A 19,402-nucleotide genomic window follows, 5' to 3' on the forward strand; every position below is an offset into this window, starting at 1 on the left:
GGTCCCGAGTTCGAGTCTCAGTCGGTCACACAGTTTTAATCTGCGAGGAGGTTTCGTGTCGGCGCACACTCCGCTGCAGAGTGAAAGTCTCATTCTGGATCCAAAATAATAATTCCTATTCATAAATTTTAGCTTGTAATATAACATATTGTGTACAAAAGTATATGAAGTTTTTCAGAAAAACAGCTGAGAAATTACTGACCCATCCAAAATTTGAAGAATATTACTGGTATCGACTACTACTGTTGAGAGGAGGATGTCTCATTACAATGTCCCCCTCACATAATATTTAAACAATATGTTTACAATATTTTGTGACCTACTATAAGGTTTGCCAAACAGTGTAAAATATGATGCAAAAGATAGAATACAGATATGTAGAAGTATCTGATACATAACGTATTACAGAAAATGTAATACAAATATCTACTATACAAGTCATAATCTACATATATGAGGAGTGGGATTCAGATTTTCAGATCTATGGAACACACTGTCAGAAGACAAATGATGCAAAGTCAAAACTACAACATAACAACATCAAAGTGTAGAAATAAGTGCAGGGACAATTTAAATTACTAGAATTACAAATTCTAAGTTTACATCTGTAAAATCACACCTGCAAGATCATCAAGAAAAGAGGAAAAAAAACTTCAGAGCCTAAGTGTATGATGAATCAGCTGACTTGAAAAATTCACAATGATGGGTACAGACCAGAAGAATATACTCAATCACAAGTAGGAGTACAGCACAAAATCAATCAGCCACAAAAACCGTAGTATATAAGGATATGTTGACTCATGAAAGGAGAAAATAATGAAAAAATATTGGGGCCTATGCTTACGATGTGGGCACCGACCCATGAATCCAAACCACACTGGGTACACAGCAGCAGAAATGTTTCAACATAACAAAATGAATAAAATTGATAATCATATGTCAATAAGCTCTGTCATGTGAAGAATATTTGTAGGAAGCCTCTAGTCCCAATCAATAGTTGCACACTCTCCTTGAGTACACACACACACAGTCATGATGACCAGTGTCACCCGAAACAGAGTTAAGCACGAGTTTGCACACAACTCAAGTTCCAATGAGATACTATAATTCAGTACTCAGTATAAATACAGTTAATCATAGCCATAAATAGGTTAGAATAATGACATAATCAAGTTGCTTGAGGACCAAAATCACTGTGTGATATCAGAAGTGTATACATCTTGTTATTCAGTCTATACTTGATTTATGATCACATTTGTAAATGTCTTCCACACTATTTGCTAATTGTTCATACAAACTAATCTACACACATAGAAGCCTTTAAGATTCATTTGAAATTGATAAAAAAATCCATACTGAGTGTTGAGATACGAAAATTCATTGAAATGTATGACTACTAACCTAACAATACCTAATTTTATCAGATTCCGATAACTATTTATGACATGATTCACAGAGTGTGTACTTAAATTTTATAAGTTTTCAAATTTCTGTGTTGAACCTCCCACAGCATTATTTAAAGTTACATAATGTCCTGGTAAGTTAATCCCCTTACTTGGGGAAAAAAGCATACATTTATGTGGAATAACACTGTCCATAGCAGTGACTACTTTTCTAAACAAATAATTCCACAAATTCTTGATGTAGGATAATTTCTTGACTAACAATTTACAAATTTCAGTCACAAGACTGATGTAATTGACAGATGCTTGAGTACATTACCGAGCACCTATGATCTATTGTAAGTCAACTGGACCAGCAAGGGTGTAGCCACACATGAGTGTGGGAGTGGAACACACTCCAGTGGGTAGGTAACTTCCAGTCTAGCTTTGACATTGAATCCTGAAATACTGTATTGTGAAATAAGTATGCTGTTCAATACTTCTCTCACATCACATGGTATATGTTTTGCCTACCTATGTTGAAAAATAAGAGTTAACATCAGAATGGATTAAAAAGTGTGCACATATTTGGTACATTGATAAACAGAGCTAAATGCAGTGAAAAAGCAAACTAGTAAGGTAATATACACAGATGTACTAAGATACTATCTCTAATATTTACAATACACATGAATAAAATGAGTCTTCACTCAATTTACCACAACACCCATGACTTTACCCAAAAGAGTTCATGACAATTAAATTTAATTATTCTTTGCAGAGTACACAAGAATAATATTTAACACTAATTGCATTCCAAAATAAGAAATTTATTACTAGATATTTAATGACATTGTCCCATTTCAAAATTGTGAAAGGGGTCTACCCATTTAGACATATGGCCTATATGTATGAAATTCTAAGGCACAAATCTAGTACAAAACAGAATTATATAATTGTATGAAACTGCAAATATAGTGTATATTCTCTTCCAGACTAGGGGTCACTATGCATCCTTGTTCAAAGGTCTTGTCTTTTGAATAGATTCCATCATACAACTAACATTACTTGTTACAGAAGGAACACAAAACACATTACTCTCAAAATTATACTTCCTGCTTTGACCCTCTTTCACATCATTCCAGCAATTGGAATACAAATTCTGACTAACCACACCTAACTCATTCCAGAATGCACCTTTATCTACATTATCATCAATCTGGTCAGAGACAAACTTCAAAAAGGTTTTACCTTTATTCTCCAGGCTCTCAGATACCTCACCTTTACTGTTTAGACCATTACTCTGCACGACATTAATGAAAAACTGTTTTGACTGGACTGGTATTCCATGCCCCTCACGTACAATATCACATACAACACTTACCTTATGTATATTGTCAACATCATTTACAAATAATACCGAAACTATATTATTCTTAAACTCCACAAATACCTGATACTCATCATCATCACATTCCTCCAAAATTATTTCAACAACAATGTTATTAACAATAAAGTCTCATCTCCATTAAAGTCACTTACCTCACCTACATTAATTTGCTATAAGCCATCAGTCTCAGACTTACCAACCTCAGTTATTTCACAGCTCTCATTCACATCTACATCAAAAATACAATCTAGTTCAGATTCAATACAGTCATCACCTGATTTACATACATCAACAACATTGTTTTCTGACCAAGAGAAGAAATCATTAGTACATACTACATCAAAACTCCCACTACTTTCACATTCTAGTTTGTGATTTGCACCTACATCACAATAATTAAACATAGTATCCCAAAACTTTCGATCAAGATATAAATGAACAACCTGATATTCCTTTTGTTCAATTTCAGATACGTGTGTTTTATCTTTAACACTGTTATTATTGTCTAATTGCAAATTTAACTTGGGGGTCCTGTGCTTGTTATGTTTCCTTCCCCAAAACTGTGAAACTCCATTGAGACAAACTGCCATTTCCTGAGTAGTTACTTCTATGATTGTTACTTCTATTAAAATGCCCTTGGTTGTCTCTATTATTCGTATCCTGCTGACTTTCAGAATTTCGCTCTCTAGTGACACGTTGATCCTGATAAAAGTTACCATTATCTCTGTTTCTGTGATTACTCACATTGTGATTTCTATCATTCTCATTAGTATGGTATGTACTTTTTCTACTGCCCTATCCAGCCTGTCAACATTTCATAAAAACTGTTCAAGGCAATCTTCATGTCTGTGTACTAAATCCCACTGCAATCTTTCTGATAATCTCCTTTTAAGTGCATCAGTCAAGGTCATTTCATTAAATGGTTTGTCAAGATGTGCAAATTTTTAAGTTGGTTCTTACAAAACTCTTTCAAAGTGTTGTCTCTATTCCTATGATTAGGACCATTCAAAAATTCACTTTTGATTCTTCCCTGTTCAGCTTTCAACAAAAATTTATTTAAAATTTTTTTCTTGAAACTCTGATATGTTTCCCAATGATTTAAATTTAAATTTACCCATGACAGAGGTTTGCCTTCAAGAAATCTTTCAACAAATTCAATTTTTTTATTGTCATTCATGCCCAACACAAAACTATCTCTGCAGTGGTGCAGAAAACCCACTGGTTGTAAATTATCTGGTGGAAAACTTTTGACAGGAGTGTTGGACTGCACAATACCATTGTTTGCATACTGAATTTGATTCAAACAAATTTCCTAAACTGCTCAAATTTTTTGATCTAAAACAGTTATGTTAGTTTGCATAAATTTTTGGTTTAAACTGATGATATTTTGTTGTTGTTTTTTTTTTTCGCTACAGCCTCCTGTTCAACTCCGATGCCATCAACATTCTTTAATATTTTTCCCTGACTCAGCTACAAACTTATTTTCCAAAACAATAAATTTATTTTCTAAAACAACAACTTTTTTGTTCACCTTTTTTAACCCCTCTGACAATCCATTTTTTAGCTCCAAAACTTGATCACTAAGTTGATCTATCTGATCTTGTACTCTGTCAAATTTGCTATTGTTATATGTCTTCATTTACTCATTTTTGCCAAAATTAACTGCAAAATGTCAGTTTTTACTGTTTCTTTACTGACTACGATTTCACTCAGCTCAGATATGTCCTGACTGGATCCTACAGCTTTCATTTCTTCCTCACTTTTGCTTTCATCCCTATTCATTTTGTTAACAAGCAAACAAGTCCACAAACAAATGAACTTCACTAATAGTTTGTACTTCTCTTTCCTTTTTGATGTCCATATTGTTGTTGTGAAGTCCTCTTCCCTTTCATTCGATCTGGTCCATCATTATTGGTAGTACATCATCAGTGTATTATTTCCTTCATTGGACAGCCTTCTCATTTTTTGCTCCATTTGATCAAAAATTTATTCTTACATAAACTTAAAAAAATTAACAAAATCAAGCGCTTTCTGCAACAGACAAAACTTCGTTACTAGTCAATTAATCCCAGACAACACATAATTGTAATCTGCCCCGTCCTTCCTAGTTGCAGCTATTGGCCATGATGAGCAAAGTCTTTTCTGAAGATTTGAGAGGAGTAAGATTTCAATTAAACTTTTTAGCTTACTTATCTTTTCTTGCAGAGATGGCTCCAGTTCTTCTTGTCTAGGGGTCTCATTCTTGAAGCTGAAATTCTCACATTTTAGATCCTCATGGTTGAATTGATCTAAATAATTTTGAAGAATGTCATTGCAGAATTTTTGTTTTTAGATTAATTTATTTTGTCACATTTTAGTATGTCACACAATCTTTTGCAGTTTCACCCTAAGAAAGCCAAAATTTCATTGTTCAAGCAAAATACAAAAATATGTCTGATCACATCCAAGGCATGCTTACTACTACTTCACTCTGCTGTGGTAGCATTCCAAAGGGTTTACAGTTTTTCTTGACAAATGAATTTCTATTAGTTTCAATTATTTTTTCATAAATGTATCCAGAAACGAACATAATAAACAGTACAAGATTTCATAATTAATAACAGAAATTTTAAGAATGCCAAATAATTCATAATTTCAAATGTTTCTAAAAATAAAAAAAATTAACTGTGCATTCAGAACTAGTATTTATTGATTATAACACCCAAAATAATAATTGCTATTCGTAAATTTTAGCTTGAAATATAACATAGTGTGTATAAAAATTTATGAAATTTTTCAGAAAAACAACTGAGATAATACTGACCTGTCCAAAATTGAAAAAATATTGCTGGTATCGACTACTACTGTTGAGGAAAAGTAATGATAAAGGAGGATGTCTCATTACAAGATCCACTGGAATAGTTACAAGGAACTTATTTATTAAAAAACTACTTCATATACAGCTTACATCTATCCATGAGAATCACTTTACTATACCAAATTTGTGCCAAGACAGAATGACACATGACAGTGTAAACAAATGAGAAGACATGAGTGATAATGGCAAATCTGTTCCTTCAGTACACACAAATGAGAAATGTTACAAGAAAGTAATATGTTTTGCTTCCTATTAACAGCTGCTGTTGAAGGATTATGATTATTATTGCAATGAAAATTTTCTTGTGTTGCAGACACACGTATCTAATAAAAGTAAAACTAAATCCCTAGTCCACATTTTTTATCTGTAGCATCAAAAATCAGACAGTAAAAAGTGTGATACAAAAAGTTCATATTTTTATCACTGCAATAACAGTTTCATGTGTTGGTCCACTGTTCTGAAAGTTAGAAAAAACCTCTTCTGCAGAAGTCCCATAAACCAGAGAGAGGTCCAGTGATATTCAAACTTTATCTGAAGGCTGCTACTGCAACATTTCTCTTATATGTATTCTTTTATATGTCCAACCAATAAGTAACTGCAGCCAGTTTGGGTATCCACAGTAATGTCCAACGATTTCTCAAGCTTATTTCCAAATACATTTTCTAAGTTTTCCTGGCAAATGGAATATTCTATGGAGGTCTACACTTCCTCTTGCGATATTTCAGCTGAAAACCTTAAAGCCAAATACAACCCAAGAAGAAGTGTTGACATTTAGGATGCTTGGCTGGTGATAGATTTCAGCTCTCTTATCTTGCAGTATGCAGCAAACATATAGGAACAGCATATACTGAAGAAATATTTTTAATAATTCTAGTATACCTCAGTATCCAATTTCCCTTGCAGAAGTACTCCTGTTTGTTCTAATCAGTTCAGGTCACACATTCCATTTTATCTGCGATAATGGAACACGCCCTGTTGTACAAGGCTGATCTCTGACCTCATTATTTCCTGCTTTAAAACATTTCATCTCCTTCTTTATAGCACGTATTACAATGTGTAAAAATATCATATATATCTACAATTGATAATGTGTATTTGCCATTGAAACACATACTTTTAAAAGGAGTCCAATCACTGAATGCAAACAAAGTGTTCATTATGAACTGTTTGCTTAAAGTACTTTGATAACTTTTCTTTTGTTTTGACCACACTTTTTATAATTTCTAAAATCACCTTAAATTTTCCAAAATCACCTTACACTACAAAATAAAACACAAAACTGGCATCGGATGATATGAAAATATGTTACATTTCACCATCAATTAGACACATGAAATAATGAGTAGAATATGTCTTTCTAGCTTACCAGTGTTATGTCAGTCATAGAAAATTGTTCATTAGATACATAACACTCATAAGCTAGAAAGCCAAATTCTACTCATTATACTATGTCTCTAATCCATGGTAAAATGTAACATATTTTCATATCTCCTGACACCATTTTTGTGGTGTATTTTATGACCTTCAAAAATCAAAGGCTGTTGAAATGCATAAGGTTGAAATGCACAATAAAATGTGAGGTCAAGACACAGAAAAGTTATTGAAGTGCATACTAATGCTCACTTAGTCTCATAGCATTTCCATGCAAATTGCAGTTTCTTTCAATACCCGTGGCTCTCATCCTTTGTTGGTGTCACATTACTACCAGTTCAGTATTCTACCAACAGATGTGACCACCTGTCATATAAAGGAAATTCAAATCCAGTCTTATGCAGCCTGGTTAAGCATTAATTTGGTATAGCTGTCATATACAATGTGTAGGTATAACATAGTGAGACTGATACTGTTACAGAGTAAGTTCAAATGTGCCAAAGATGAATGAGCAATAGCTGTGAAGTGCAAAGCCTTCTCAGTTGAATGCAGCATCTCTGCTGTCTGTAGACAAAACACAGTGGCTGTGACCTCGGTATGTGTAAGAGCTGTTATCTTATTTTGTCAGAAAAATTACAAATGTAATAGCAGTGCCATGAATGGATGTGGTGTTTTACAAGCAATTTGAAGAAACTGCTCTTAAAAGCTATGTTTTACTAAAATAAGAATAACGTGAAGACTGTTTATAACAAACATGAGTTTTTGAATGGTTCAAGAGTATCCAAGATGGTTTAGAAGATTCAGAAAATGACTCATGCTCTGGACATCCTTCAACACCAAAAACAGATGAAAGTACTGAAAAAGTAGGTAATCTGATTTGACCTGACCATCAGTTAAGTATTTCATGAACTGCTGAAACTGTAGGATTTGATAAAGAATGTGTAAGGCAAATTTTATGCAACCAATTTAACATGAGAAAAGTATATGTGAAACTGGTACCGAACATTCCCATGATCAAACAAAAAGAAGCTTGTGAAAACATCCATGCTGACACTTTGAATACCATTGAAAATGATACTGATTTCTTGGAAAGAGTGATAACATGACAGATCTTAGTTTTTCGCTTATGATCCAAAAACTAGGTGCCAATCTATGCATTGGTAGGGCCCAGCTTCACAAAGAGTAAAAAAACTTGAATAAGCAAATCAAGAATCAAAGCAGTGATGACTTTTTTGTCACTGGGTCTCTCCTGGTTAACTATTAATCAACATTACTAACTTAAGGTTCTTGCTCAATTCCATGAGAAAAAAAGAAAAAAAAGGCCTCAAACTGTGGATGAGCAAGTCATGGGTTCTGCATCAAGACAACGCACCAGTTCATACTGCATTATCTGCTAAGAGGTTCCTAGCGAAGTGCAGCATCCCAATGTTAGACCAGTCAACTATGTCATCTGGCTAGCACCATTTGACCTTTATATTTCCCCCCAGATCACGTCTGCATTAAAAATAGCAAGATTTCATTCTGTTGAAACAGTGAAAGAAAAAAATGGTACACTTCTTCAAGGAGCTCATAGATTATCACTTCTATCACTGTTAACATTAATGAAAAATTCACATGGAACATTGTAGGGATAGAGGAGGGGAGTATATTGAGGGTGACAATAACTAAAAATATATTTTTCTGAAATAAAAAGCATATTCTAAATGTAGTAAAAGTAATATGAATTGTCTTTCTTCCAGGTTCTGCTTATGGTCCTAATATTCGCCATTGGCTGAGGCCTACAGATAAACCTGCAGACATAGGACACAGTTTTGTAGCAATTAACCCCAACTGCTTTGCTCCAGATTTTGGATGCCGTATGCAAGACCTGATGACATACCTCAGAAATTTGAAACCAGTAAGTAGGAGAAAGCTATTCTTAAGTCAGTCAGAATTCTAAAATATATTTTACATGTAATCATTTTTAGTAACATTTATTTCAAAACTCACAGTTTCAACCAGATAATCATTTATCTATCTCTCAATACACAAATGAAATAGGCAAGAAAGTCAATAGCATTGGTTGAGTGTATCCTCCATCATGCACTGTACAGTAGCTTTAGGAATGTACAGGATGAAGAAAAATGTCAAACTTGGAGGTTGATATGCAATTCCTGATCCAGATTCAAGACAAAAATTTATCTACAAAAGTCAGATTGGGTGCATTTTGGAAACACATGTATGGAAACAAGGAGCTGGCAAGACTTTCATATGATGCAGGGTATTGGAATGTATAGAGGAAAGTGTATCAGCCCATACTACCTTCACGAGCTGTTATAGCTCCCTTTGTAGACTGCTGTGGCGCCAAACCCACATCCACCATATAACTATGGTTCAAATCGTCATGAGGTTTCCTTTTTATTTTTCAGACATCTTCTCCCTAGTTCTCTGCTTTTATAAGCAGGACATCATTTTTTTCTCATGAAAATAGCATATCACATGACAGTGGCATTCTTTAAACTGCCTACTAACAGCACAGTCTTGTCAAGTTCATGTAGGACATCTTCCCTATTGTGTACACAAATGATGACTACCTTAATATGGTTTTGGTGCTGGGTGTATCTGATAACAAAGCTACTGCTATTGCTCATGTTTACCCTCAAAGGTATCATCCCAGTAAGAATATTTTTTGTCACCTGGAGCAACATATTCGGGAAACTGTAATCTTTGTTCATAAGCCATGGACAGAGGTCATCCAAAGACTAGACATACAGCAAAAACAGCAGCACATTTTGTAAACTGTAACCTTTGTTCACAAGTAATGGATAGAGGTCATCCAAAGACTATATGTACTCCATGAACAGAGGACACAAATCTTTAAACTGTTCACCAACCACCTTGGTGATTTACCCACGATATTGCAACGCAGTTCTAGATATCTGAAGGCCTAGTTGTTGAAGTATTATGCAATGAAGAACAGCATCCATATCATTATACATTATCTCAGTACCAGTGGCCAAAAGTACACCTTAGACAAGAAGAGTTTTGTAAATGGGTTTTGCACCAAGTGTAAAATAACGAACATTTTATAAAAACATAATGCGGACTGATGATCTAGCTTCACTCATGAAAGTATTTTCAACATCCTCAGCAGCCATTCCTGGTCAGAACACAACCCATTTGTCACCTGCGAATTTAGCTTTCAGGCATACTTTGGCACTGACCTGTGGGCTGGAATCCTGGAAGGAGTGCATTTGGCACTTACCTATTGCTGGACAAGAAGAGTGCATCACTGTATCATATGTTTCTTTACAATACTTAGCCTGACACCTTAGAAAATGTTTCACTTGGTGTTTGGTGACAGCTATGGTTTCAATATGATAGTGCACTGTCACACTTTGGAGTGACTGTATAATTAACTGTATAAATGAAGCTTTTCCAGGGAAATGGATTGGTCTTGGAGGTCCAATGATCTGGCCTCCACATTCCCCGATCCTTAATCCACTAGATTTTTATTTGCAAGGACACTTAAAGGAACAAGAAAATAGTACACCACCCATGGGTGTACAGAAACTAATAGCTTGTGCACATGCAGCATTGGCAATCTTGGATGGAGGTGTGCTGCGTAGGGTCCAGAAATGTATGACCCAGTGAGTGGTGAAGTGTTTACAAATGCATGGTGGTTGCTTTGAATATTTCCTATTAAGTGAGTACTGTGAGTACATATTGCACAGAATGAAATTATTGTGTGTAGCATGACGCACAGTCTACTATAGTCTACCTACTGTATTTTTGTACCTCATTGGATACACAAAATAAAGTGGCCATTTATGTCTGTAAGAGTTTCATGGTATATCTAAATGTTTAAATAAAGGCCACAATGATATAAAGAAATACACAAAATATCACATTGTGTGGGTGTGAACTGTTAATTGTATACAATTTGATGCTTTAACTAAAAAAAAAGTTTAGCATGAATGCAACTCAAACATCGGCAAGCTAGCATATCCTTGCCCCATATCTAGCTAGCATATCCTTGTCTCACTGAGCTAATGGGGCTGCTACCTGTTCTTGGTCATGTTGGGTGTGGTTACAGCCTTGCCAGAGACCTTTTTTCTAAAAAAATTCAAATTTCTATTAAACCTTTTGGTATGACTAGCTTTTTCTAGATACCATTTGTCTTGAATTGAGATGAGGAGTTGCATCCCGACTGCCAAGTGTGGCATTTTTTCTTCACCCTATATAAGAAGCTATAGGTGGATATGTGTGAATGATTTGATTATGGCTAGCAGTTTTTCAACACATCTTCCAAAATATATATGAAGTGCTATGCAGCAGCATACTGTAATGGAGTGCAATGTTCCCCTTTCCCATGCAGCACTCATTGTCACATGTCTTGAGGTCTCATACTTTGGTTTGATAAATTAACTGAGGAACCTGGCACCTGCAAAATTGCTAAATATGTGTTGCAGATGTATATGCAAGAGGTGTTTAACAAGTAATGGACCACATTTCTCTTCTGAAAGCAGGTTGCATTTATTCGGGATTCCATTGCACCACATTATTCCTCACTCTTTTGGCTAAAATCCTATTTTCAACATGATCTCCATTCAATGTGACAGCCTTGCACTGTGAAGTTGTAGCAATTAAGTTAAAATTTTTGTCTGTTGTATACTTTATCTTAGCACTGTAGATCATCAAATGGGAATTTCGAATTATTTCTTGATTCCCTTGATACAGTATTATGTAAATTAATGTCCAAGCAAGATCATATAAATGTTATATTATTAGGGGATAGTCATGTCAACACATTACAAGATTCCCAAGAAAGCAATTGCTTCCAAGACCATGTCTATTCATATGGCAGAATAGCTCTGTTGGGAGACAGACCCACTAGAATCACTCCAACTACTATAAGCTCTATAGACCATGTTATTAATAATTGTGAAAATATTGCCACAGCTGCTATTGTAAATGGTCACATCTCTGACCATCTATGCCAACTATTAGTGCTAAAAGGAGATCCTTGTATAAAACCAAAGAAAATTTATGAATACAAAAGAAATCTCTCTGTTATCACCATTGCCATACTGAGAGAGAGCCTTGGTCATGAATCTTGGCACATAGTATTTCAAGCTGAAGGAGTGAATAATAAATGGGATGCCTTTCTAGAAACATTATCTTATACTCTAAGTAATACTATTCCCATCAGAAAGATAAATATTAATAAGAATAAGGCAAGACATTCAAGACACATGTAATTTGATAATTCTACCAAAGAACTGAAAGAAAAAATGGAAGAAATGTATATGGTACAAAGAGAGACCAAAAACAATGAGCACAGGGATAAATACGAACAATACAAGTACCAGTTTTGCAAAGCAAGTTAAAAGATCGAAGGCTGAAAAGATTAACTCAAAAACACAAAATTCATATTGTATCTCCAAGACTGGCTGGTCAATAGTAAATGAAATAAGAGACAGTAAAACAAAACTAAAAAGTAATATCAACATACAGATATCTAATAACAGTATTTATGTCACCAATCCTCAAGAGATCAGTAACATTTTTAATGACTATTTCATAGATGTCATAGAATCTGACTTTTGTGCCACAGATAAAGTAAAGTACCTGTTGGATGTCTTGCTGAGGACAATTCTGAAGCCAATAAACTCCATGAACTTGAAATCAAGTATATTTTGCAGCTCATCAGAGAATGTAAAAACAAGAAAACCACTGGATGGGATGAAGTTCCTCCATTTTTACTTAAACAGTGTGAAAACAATCTACATATCCTTTGGTGCATCTAATAAATAGTGTCTTAAAAGAAGGAGTGTTCCCTGACATACTAAAATCAGCCATTGTTAAACCTCTCTACAAAAAAGGTGATAAACAACTAGTAGAAAATTACAGACCACTCGCTTTAACTTCTGTTTTTAGCAAGTTAATTGAAAAAAAAAATTCTGAAATATATGTTAGAGCATTATAATAAGCACAACATCCTGGGAGATTTTCAGCATGCTTCAGAAGTGGTTGTAGCACCATGACTGCAACTCTTCAATTTATGCTGAAAGCTCTTGACAAAATTGATGAAGGCTTGCAAGTAGCTGGAGTTTTCCTAGACCTATCAAAGGCTTTTGATAGGGTTGATCATAAGGTACTTCTGTCAAAAGTGGGCAGGGATAGCATAAGTGGAAAACTATTGCACCTCATCACATCATATTAAAAAAAACAACAGAAGACAGTGTCCCTCAGTCTCACACAATAATGGAGAAACATTAAAAAGTTATACGCCAAGGGTCAGGAAGATTAAATTTGGTGTGCCTCAGGGATCTATAATTGGTCCCTTCCTTTTTACTTGTTATGTTAATGACTTCCCAAAGATAGTAAAAAATGATACCTTCATTACAATGTTTGAAGATGACACTTTAGGCCTTTGTTGGGGAAATGATATTCTTAATCTTGACATAGAGGTAAAAAAAATTATAGATATAGCAAAGGAAAAGTTTGAAAATGACGAAAAGTCAACTTACAAAAAACAAATATAATCCCCTTCAATGTTGGTGATTTGCAAACTGTTATTAATTCTCAAGATAGTAATATTTTAGGCGAAATCTGCAGTGAGTGTAAATTCCTAGGTATATGTATAGATAGCAAACAACTATGGACACAAAAAATTCATACTGTATGTGCAAGGCTATCATCTAGCCTATATGTTTTAAGAAGAAAAGCTCTATACATCAATAGTAAAACAATTAGGATGATGTATTTTGGTTTAATACATCTATTTCTAGCATATTGTCTTTCACTGTGAGGCAGGGCTTTCAAATCTCATGTAGACTGAGTATTTAAACTCAGTAAAAGAGCCTTGAGAATATTAGGCAAAGAAGATGCCAAAACATCATGTAAGGGAGTGTTTAGAGAATTTAAAATTCTGACTATCTATTCTATGTGTATGTTTGAAACTGTAGAAGATAAGTAGTATACATATCGTAAAGCAGAAATTCATGATCACAATACTAGACGAGTGCAAAATTACCATATGATACACAGAAGACTGAATAAAACAGCAAACAGTCCATATATTAATGGAGCAAAATACTTCCATGCAGTGCCAAATGAACTGAAGGTAATAACTGGAGAGACATTAAAAAAAAATCTAAAATTGTGGTTCATTGAGCAGTGTATCTATAGCCTACTATAGAAACTAAAATCTAAAGTATTATTTTGTCACATAATTTGGAGTACATTCTTGAGTTCCTATTATAAAGTAAAATTAGATTGTATACTGTTGTACTGTACTACCAACTGCTATGCATGTAATTACATGATTCAAGCAAATAAATTACAAATTACCTTACTGGGATGGCCTGTATGCTTGCATGGTTCTACTCTACCGGTTCACATAAGGGACAGCATGTTGCTGCACCAATGACCTCCCCATCATTCACGTACTGCTTCCCATGGAGTGCACTCTTCATTGGGCCAAACTGATGGAGGTCATTAGCTGCGAGATGTGGGCTGTAGGGTGGATGAGGAAGAACAGTGCAATGAAGTTTTGTTGACTCCTCTCAGCTGCGTAGATTTGTGTGGGGTCTTGCATTATCACGGAGAAGGAGCAGTTCATTTGCAGTTTTGTGACAACAAACACACCAAAGTCATTCCTTCAATTTTTTGAAGGTAGCAAAATACACTTCAGAATTGATCATTGTGCAATGGGGGAGAACATCAAACAGAATAACCCCTTCAGAATACCAGAAGACTGCTGTCATTGCTTTACCATCTGAGGTTGTGGCTCTGAACTTTTTCTTCAGAGGAGAGGTGGTGTGGTGCCACACCATGGATTGCCCTTTTATTTCTGGTTGAAAGGGATGAACTCACGTTTCATGGGCTGTGAAGATGTTTGATAAAGAATTGTCATGATCAGCCACATAATGCAGAAGCAATTCCACACCGATGGTCTTCTGTTGCTCTTTATCGTCTTCTGTTAGGCAACAAGGAATCCCGCAGGCACACACCTTTGAGTATGTGGCGTGCAGCGCCGTAAATATCGATATTTGTAAAGAGTGTAAGTGTGCTATCTTTGAAATGGAGAGTTTTGGAGGATGTTTTCCGCTAACGAGAGAGTTAGCCTCATGGACTTGTATTGGTGTAGACGTGAAGTGCTAATAAATTGTCATATGAGAGAATACTAGTTGTTTACCTACAACTATCACACAATTCCCTCACTGGTGACCCCGTTTTGTGTAATACGCGTTCAAGTTACGGCACGAAGTGTTATTTACGCTCCTACCGCGTCGGTTTTCTTTTCGCGATCGCGAGGGCCGGTGTTTTAGCTTCAGACAATGGCCTTTCAGCACTCACCGCCGCCCGGATCTCAGCAACATCTCTCCAGCATCCCTGCCGTCGTAGTGGATATGCCGCGAGATCCTTCGGAATCTTTCAGCCCGAACATGCAGTGGAATTAATCGAGTGCAGCCAGTTTCTGCCAACCGCCAACGGTCGCGGACTCTGGCTTTGTTAGCCTAGACTTTTCCACGTGTTCTCCACAGAGTGTTGTTCGGAACATTCCTACTCCTGTGTCGAACGCACAATTCAATACAGTTCGTGGTGTCGAGCGGAATCTTGCCACTTTGGAAAATCCAGCAGTAAATTCAATCCTGAGCCAGTTCCCGCCACGTGTGTATCCTTCCGTGCCGGTTAGTCAACATGTGCTCAATGCTCGCCAAACAGACAATATCACATCGAGTGTGCATCCTTGTGGACATGTGTGGGATCCTTGTGTTGCTCATAATCAAGTCAACAATTCTGTGCTGGACAGTAATTACCCGGACATTTACAACCACCCCCACCATTCACGGCCGAATGAATACAGAGTGCATAACGGACATTCACCGGCGTACGTAAGTACTAGCGGCTTCTCTCCAAGCTATCTAGTCAATGAGAACGCACATTGTGACTACGATTCTCACACTGTTCGTGCGTCCGTCGCTTCTCAGCCGCCCCCCCGGCGTCAAGTGAACTTTGCGATACCCGCATTACAGGACGCCAATAATTCGGACACTCTATCCTCTTCGTGCTCTACTCCCATCCGAAGAAATAGGTGCACCTCCACAGTGACTGCTGTGCCGAATCTGCTGAAACTACCAGACTTCAAACCTGCTCACCCGGAATTTTGGTTCAACCTGGTTGAGCAAACATTCAATGTCTGTGCTTTGGACGACGACACGCGCTTCGTGTGCCTCATGAACCACCTTCATGACCGCGTCGATTTAATTTACGATCTGGTCAAAGCATCGCCCCTAGCAGAGAAGTATGCTATGGCGAAACAGACGATACTGGAGCGTGTCTCAAAAACCAGAAGAGAAAACGTGCGACAGCTAATTTACGAAGAGCGTCTCGGCGACAGGTCTCCGTCCCAGCTGTGGCGGTGCATCCGTCTTCTCGTCGACGAGCAAGTTATGCCTGATGACACACTCGCAGAAATCTGGACAGAAAAGCTGCCTCTGCCTGTCCAGACTGCAATCTCTGCGTATGAGGATAGGCCAGTAAATGAACGTTTACGTGCCGCCGATACAGCTTACTCCGCCAGGCAGCGTGAGCTCCACGCACTGCATTCTGGACGTGACCGCACTAAGAAGCTGTCCAACACCACGCCCTTGTCTGGTGCTGCTAATAACAAGTTTGTTAAACTAGCCGCCCTACCTGCACCTCCAGCTCCGCCCAACGACAGCGCACCGGCCTCGGTGGAAGATTCTGGGTCGCATACTCCGTCACCTAGTTACTGCCCACAGTAGCACAGGCCCGCTCAATCTTCCACGTGAGATTCGGGGAGCAAGCATGCAAATGCCAGTCGCCGTGCTCTTACCCAAACTCCAACCGCAGGTAGGCAGCGGTGCCACCTCCTGCGACATAAACAACGTGCACCATCCAACGTTGCATTCCGTTTTGGACAACAACAGTAAGTGTGGTCGAGTCTATGTCCGAGATTTACAATCGGGTGTACGGTTTCTGGTAGACACTGGCGCAGATGTCTCTTTGCTACCGGCTCGCCTAGCGACCAATAAAGTGCAACCGCACAAAACAGTACTTCGTGCAGTGAACTTGTCTACCTTACAGTGTTCGGGTTCTACACTGTATACAGTGAAACTTTCGCCCGAGTGCAAGCTGAAGTGGACGTTTTTAGAGTCAACAGTTGAAGAACCTATTCTCGGAATTTATTTCCTCAGGCACTATCAGTTGTCACTAGATTTTGTGAAAAATACTGTGTTTTACCCCCCACTGAACAAACATATTCCTTTCGCTCCGCCGAGTGACAGTTCGGCTAACACCAAACATGTGCGCTGGGCTAAGAAGTGCCCAAACCTATCTTGGACAAACGAGTGGCTAGCGGAGTGCGCCGAGTCTCCGAACTTGCGGATGGAACGTAGGGAAATGCTGTTGCATCCACGCGACATACATCACGAGTTGACCTCCACACAACAACGCCTCGCATCACTACAAGCGGACGACTCGTCGGCTACAGACAAGGTTAGTCCGTGCCAATCTGGTGTTCCCATGCCCGCACACATTAATGACAATGTTGTGAACTCTGCAAACTGTGTCAGCATTCCTCCTTGTAATGACAGTGTATGCCTGTGTGCTCATGTTCCATGCGTTTCGAATGAACAATTAACCTCCCAAGCCCGTGGCAATGAAATACAGCCGTCTGCTGTTAGGCCACACCCACTCGGGCCTACAGCGCGCGTAGCGGCACAGCCCGCTACCAAAAACCAGTGTACCAACCTCGCCCAGGTTAACATGCGTGCGTTCGCTACGCAACCTTCGAGCGATTGGCACGCCACAGCTTTGCTTGCCTGCCACCGCCTGCTCCGCTTCATGGACATCTGACTGTTTTGCCGCGCCACGTATTGCAGTAGTCACTAATGGCACAGTTCACCGGTTACGTCTAACCGCTGGGCCGCCCATATCGCAACGCCCACGCCGCCTCAAGCCGGAATTTATGAAAATTTCAAAAGAAAAATTAGATGATTTATTACAAAAGGGAATAATTGAACCTTCTTTCGGTTGCTGGGCTAGTCCTATCTTGTTTGATCAAAAGAAAGACGGTACTTGGCGTATGGTCGGAGACTATAGGCGTTTAAATGCCCGCACCACCATTGATAAATACCCGGTCCCACACATTGCGGACTTCAATCATGCGCTCGCAGGTGCAGAGTACTTCTCTGTTTTGGACTGCAAGCACGCATTTCATCAGATCCCCATGGCTCCGGAGGATATTGAAAAGACTGCCATAACCACTCCCTTCGGGTTGTTTCAATACAAATTTATGCCGTTTGGGTTGAAAAACGCCCCCCAAACGTGGCAGCGTTTCATCAATCAAACCTTATCCAATTTAGACTTTTGTTTTGTATACATGGACGACATATTGGTTTTTGCTCATACTTTGGAACAGAGTAAGGAGCGTGTTCAAGTCGTGACAGACACGTTAGCAGCTGCTGGTATAGAACTGAACAATAAAAAGACTCAATTGCACCAGTCATCCGTCACATTCCTAAGTTATGTTGTGTCGTCGGACGGTCTGACACCACCGCAGGACAAGATCAAGCCTGTTCTTGAGATGCCACGCCCCCAGACCTATAGGGAATTACGCAGGTTCATCGGAACAGTTAATTATTACCGTAAACATTTGCCAGCTGCTTCTGCGGTGCAGGCACCTCTCACAGATGCACTCGCAGGCTCACAAACTTCCGGCACCCGCCAGGTCCCATGGACACCAGACATGGACAAGGCATTTAACGAACTCAAACAGCTGTTGGCCTCCGCTGTCACTATTGCTCACCCACGTGCGGACGCGACAATGTTTATCACTACTGACGCTAGTGACAGTGCTGTCGGTGCAGTACTGAGTCAGACATACAATGATGTTACGACACCCCTGCAGTTTTTCTCAAAAAAGTTAAACACTGCACAGAAGAAATACTCAGCATTCGACAGAGAATTACTTGCAGTGTACGAGGCCATAAAACACTTCAGAACTGATGTTGAGGGACGAGATTTCTATGTGCTCACTGATCACAAGCCGTTGGTTCCTGTGATAAAAAATCCTTCGTCTGATCCGCCCCCACGACGCTTTCGCCACATCGACTACATCTTGCAATTTACAAATGATATTCGCTACATCCGAGGAGCGGACAATGTGGTTGCTGATTTTCTCTCGCGTGTAGGTGCTGTCACAACCTTAATTGACTTAACAGACCTACCTCGGTTGCAATCGGCGGACCCTGATACCATGCAGTTGATTTCGGACCACAGCTCCTCTCTCAAACCGGTACGCTCTACCTTCCCTGGAATACCTGAATTAGTGTGGTGTGATGAATCGACTGGTACGTTGCGGCCGTTCATTCCTAAGCCCCTTCAGCG

General features: G+C 38.2%; 1 protein-coding gene across 2 annotated transcripts in view; it reads left to right on the plus strand.

The window, feature by feature from the left end:
• LOC126272449 (uncharacterized oxidoreductase YjmC-like) overlaps window positions 1-19,402 on the plus strand; it is a 179,178-nt gene that overhangs the window by 96,001 nt on the left and 63,775 nt on the right. For both annotated transcript variants that reach the window (XM_049975325.1, XM_049975326.1), the window contains exon 8: window positions 8,740-8,897. In XM_049975325.1, the coding sequence (XP_049831282.1) occupies window positions 8,740-8,897 (158 nt within the window). The remainder of the gene's footprint in view (window positions 1-8,739; window positions 8,898-19,402) is intronic.

Source organism: Schistocerca gregaria, chromosome 5, assembly GCF_023897955.1.
Source record: "Schistocerca gregaria isolate iqSchGreg1 chromosome 5, iqSchGreg1.2, whole genome shotgun sequence".
Classification (NCBI taxonomy): domain Eukaryota; kingdom Metazoa; phylum Arthropoda; class Insecta; order Orthoptera; family Acrididae; genus Schistocerca; species Schistocerca gregaria.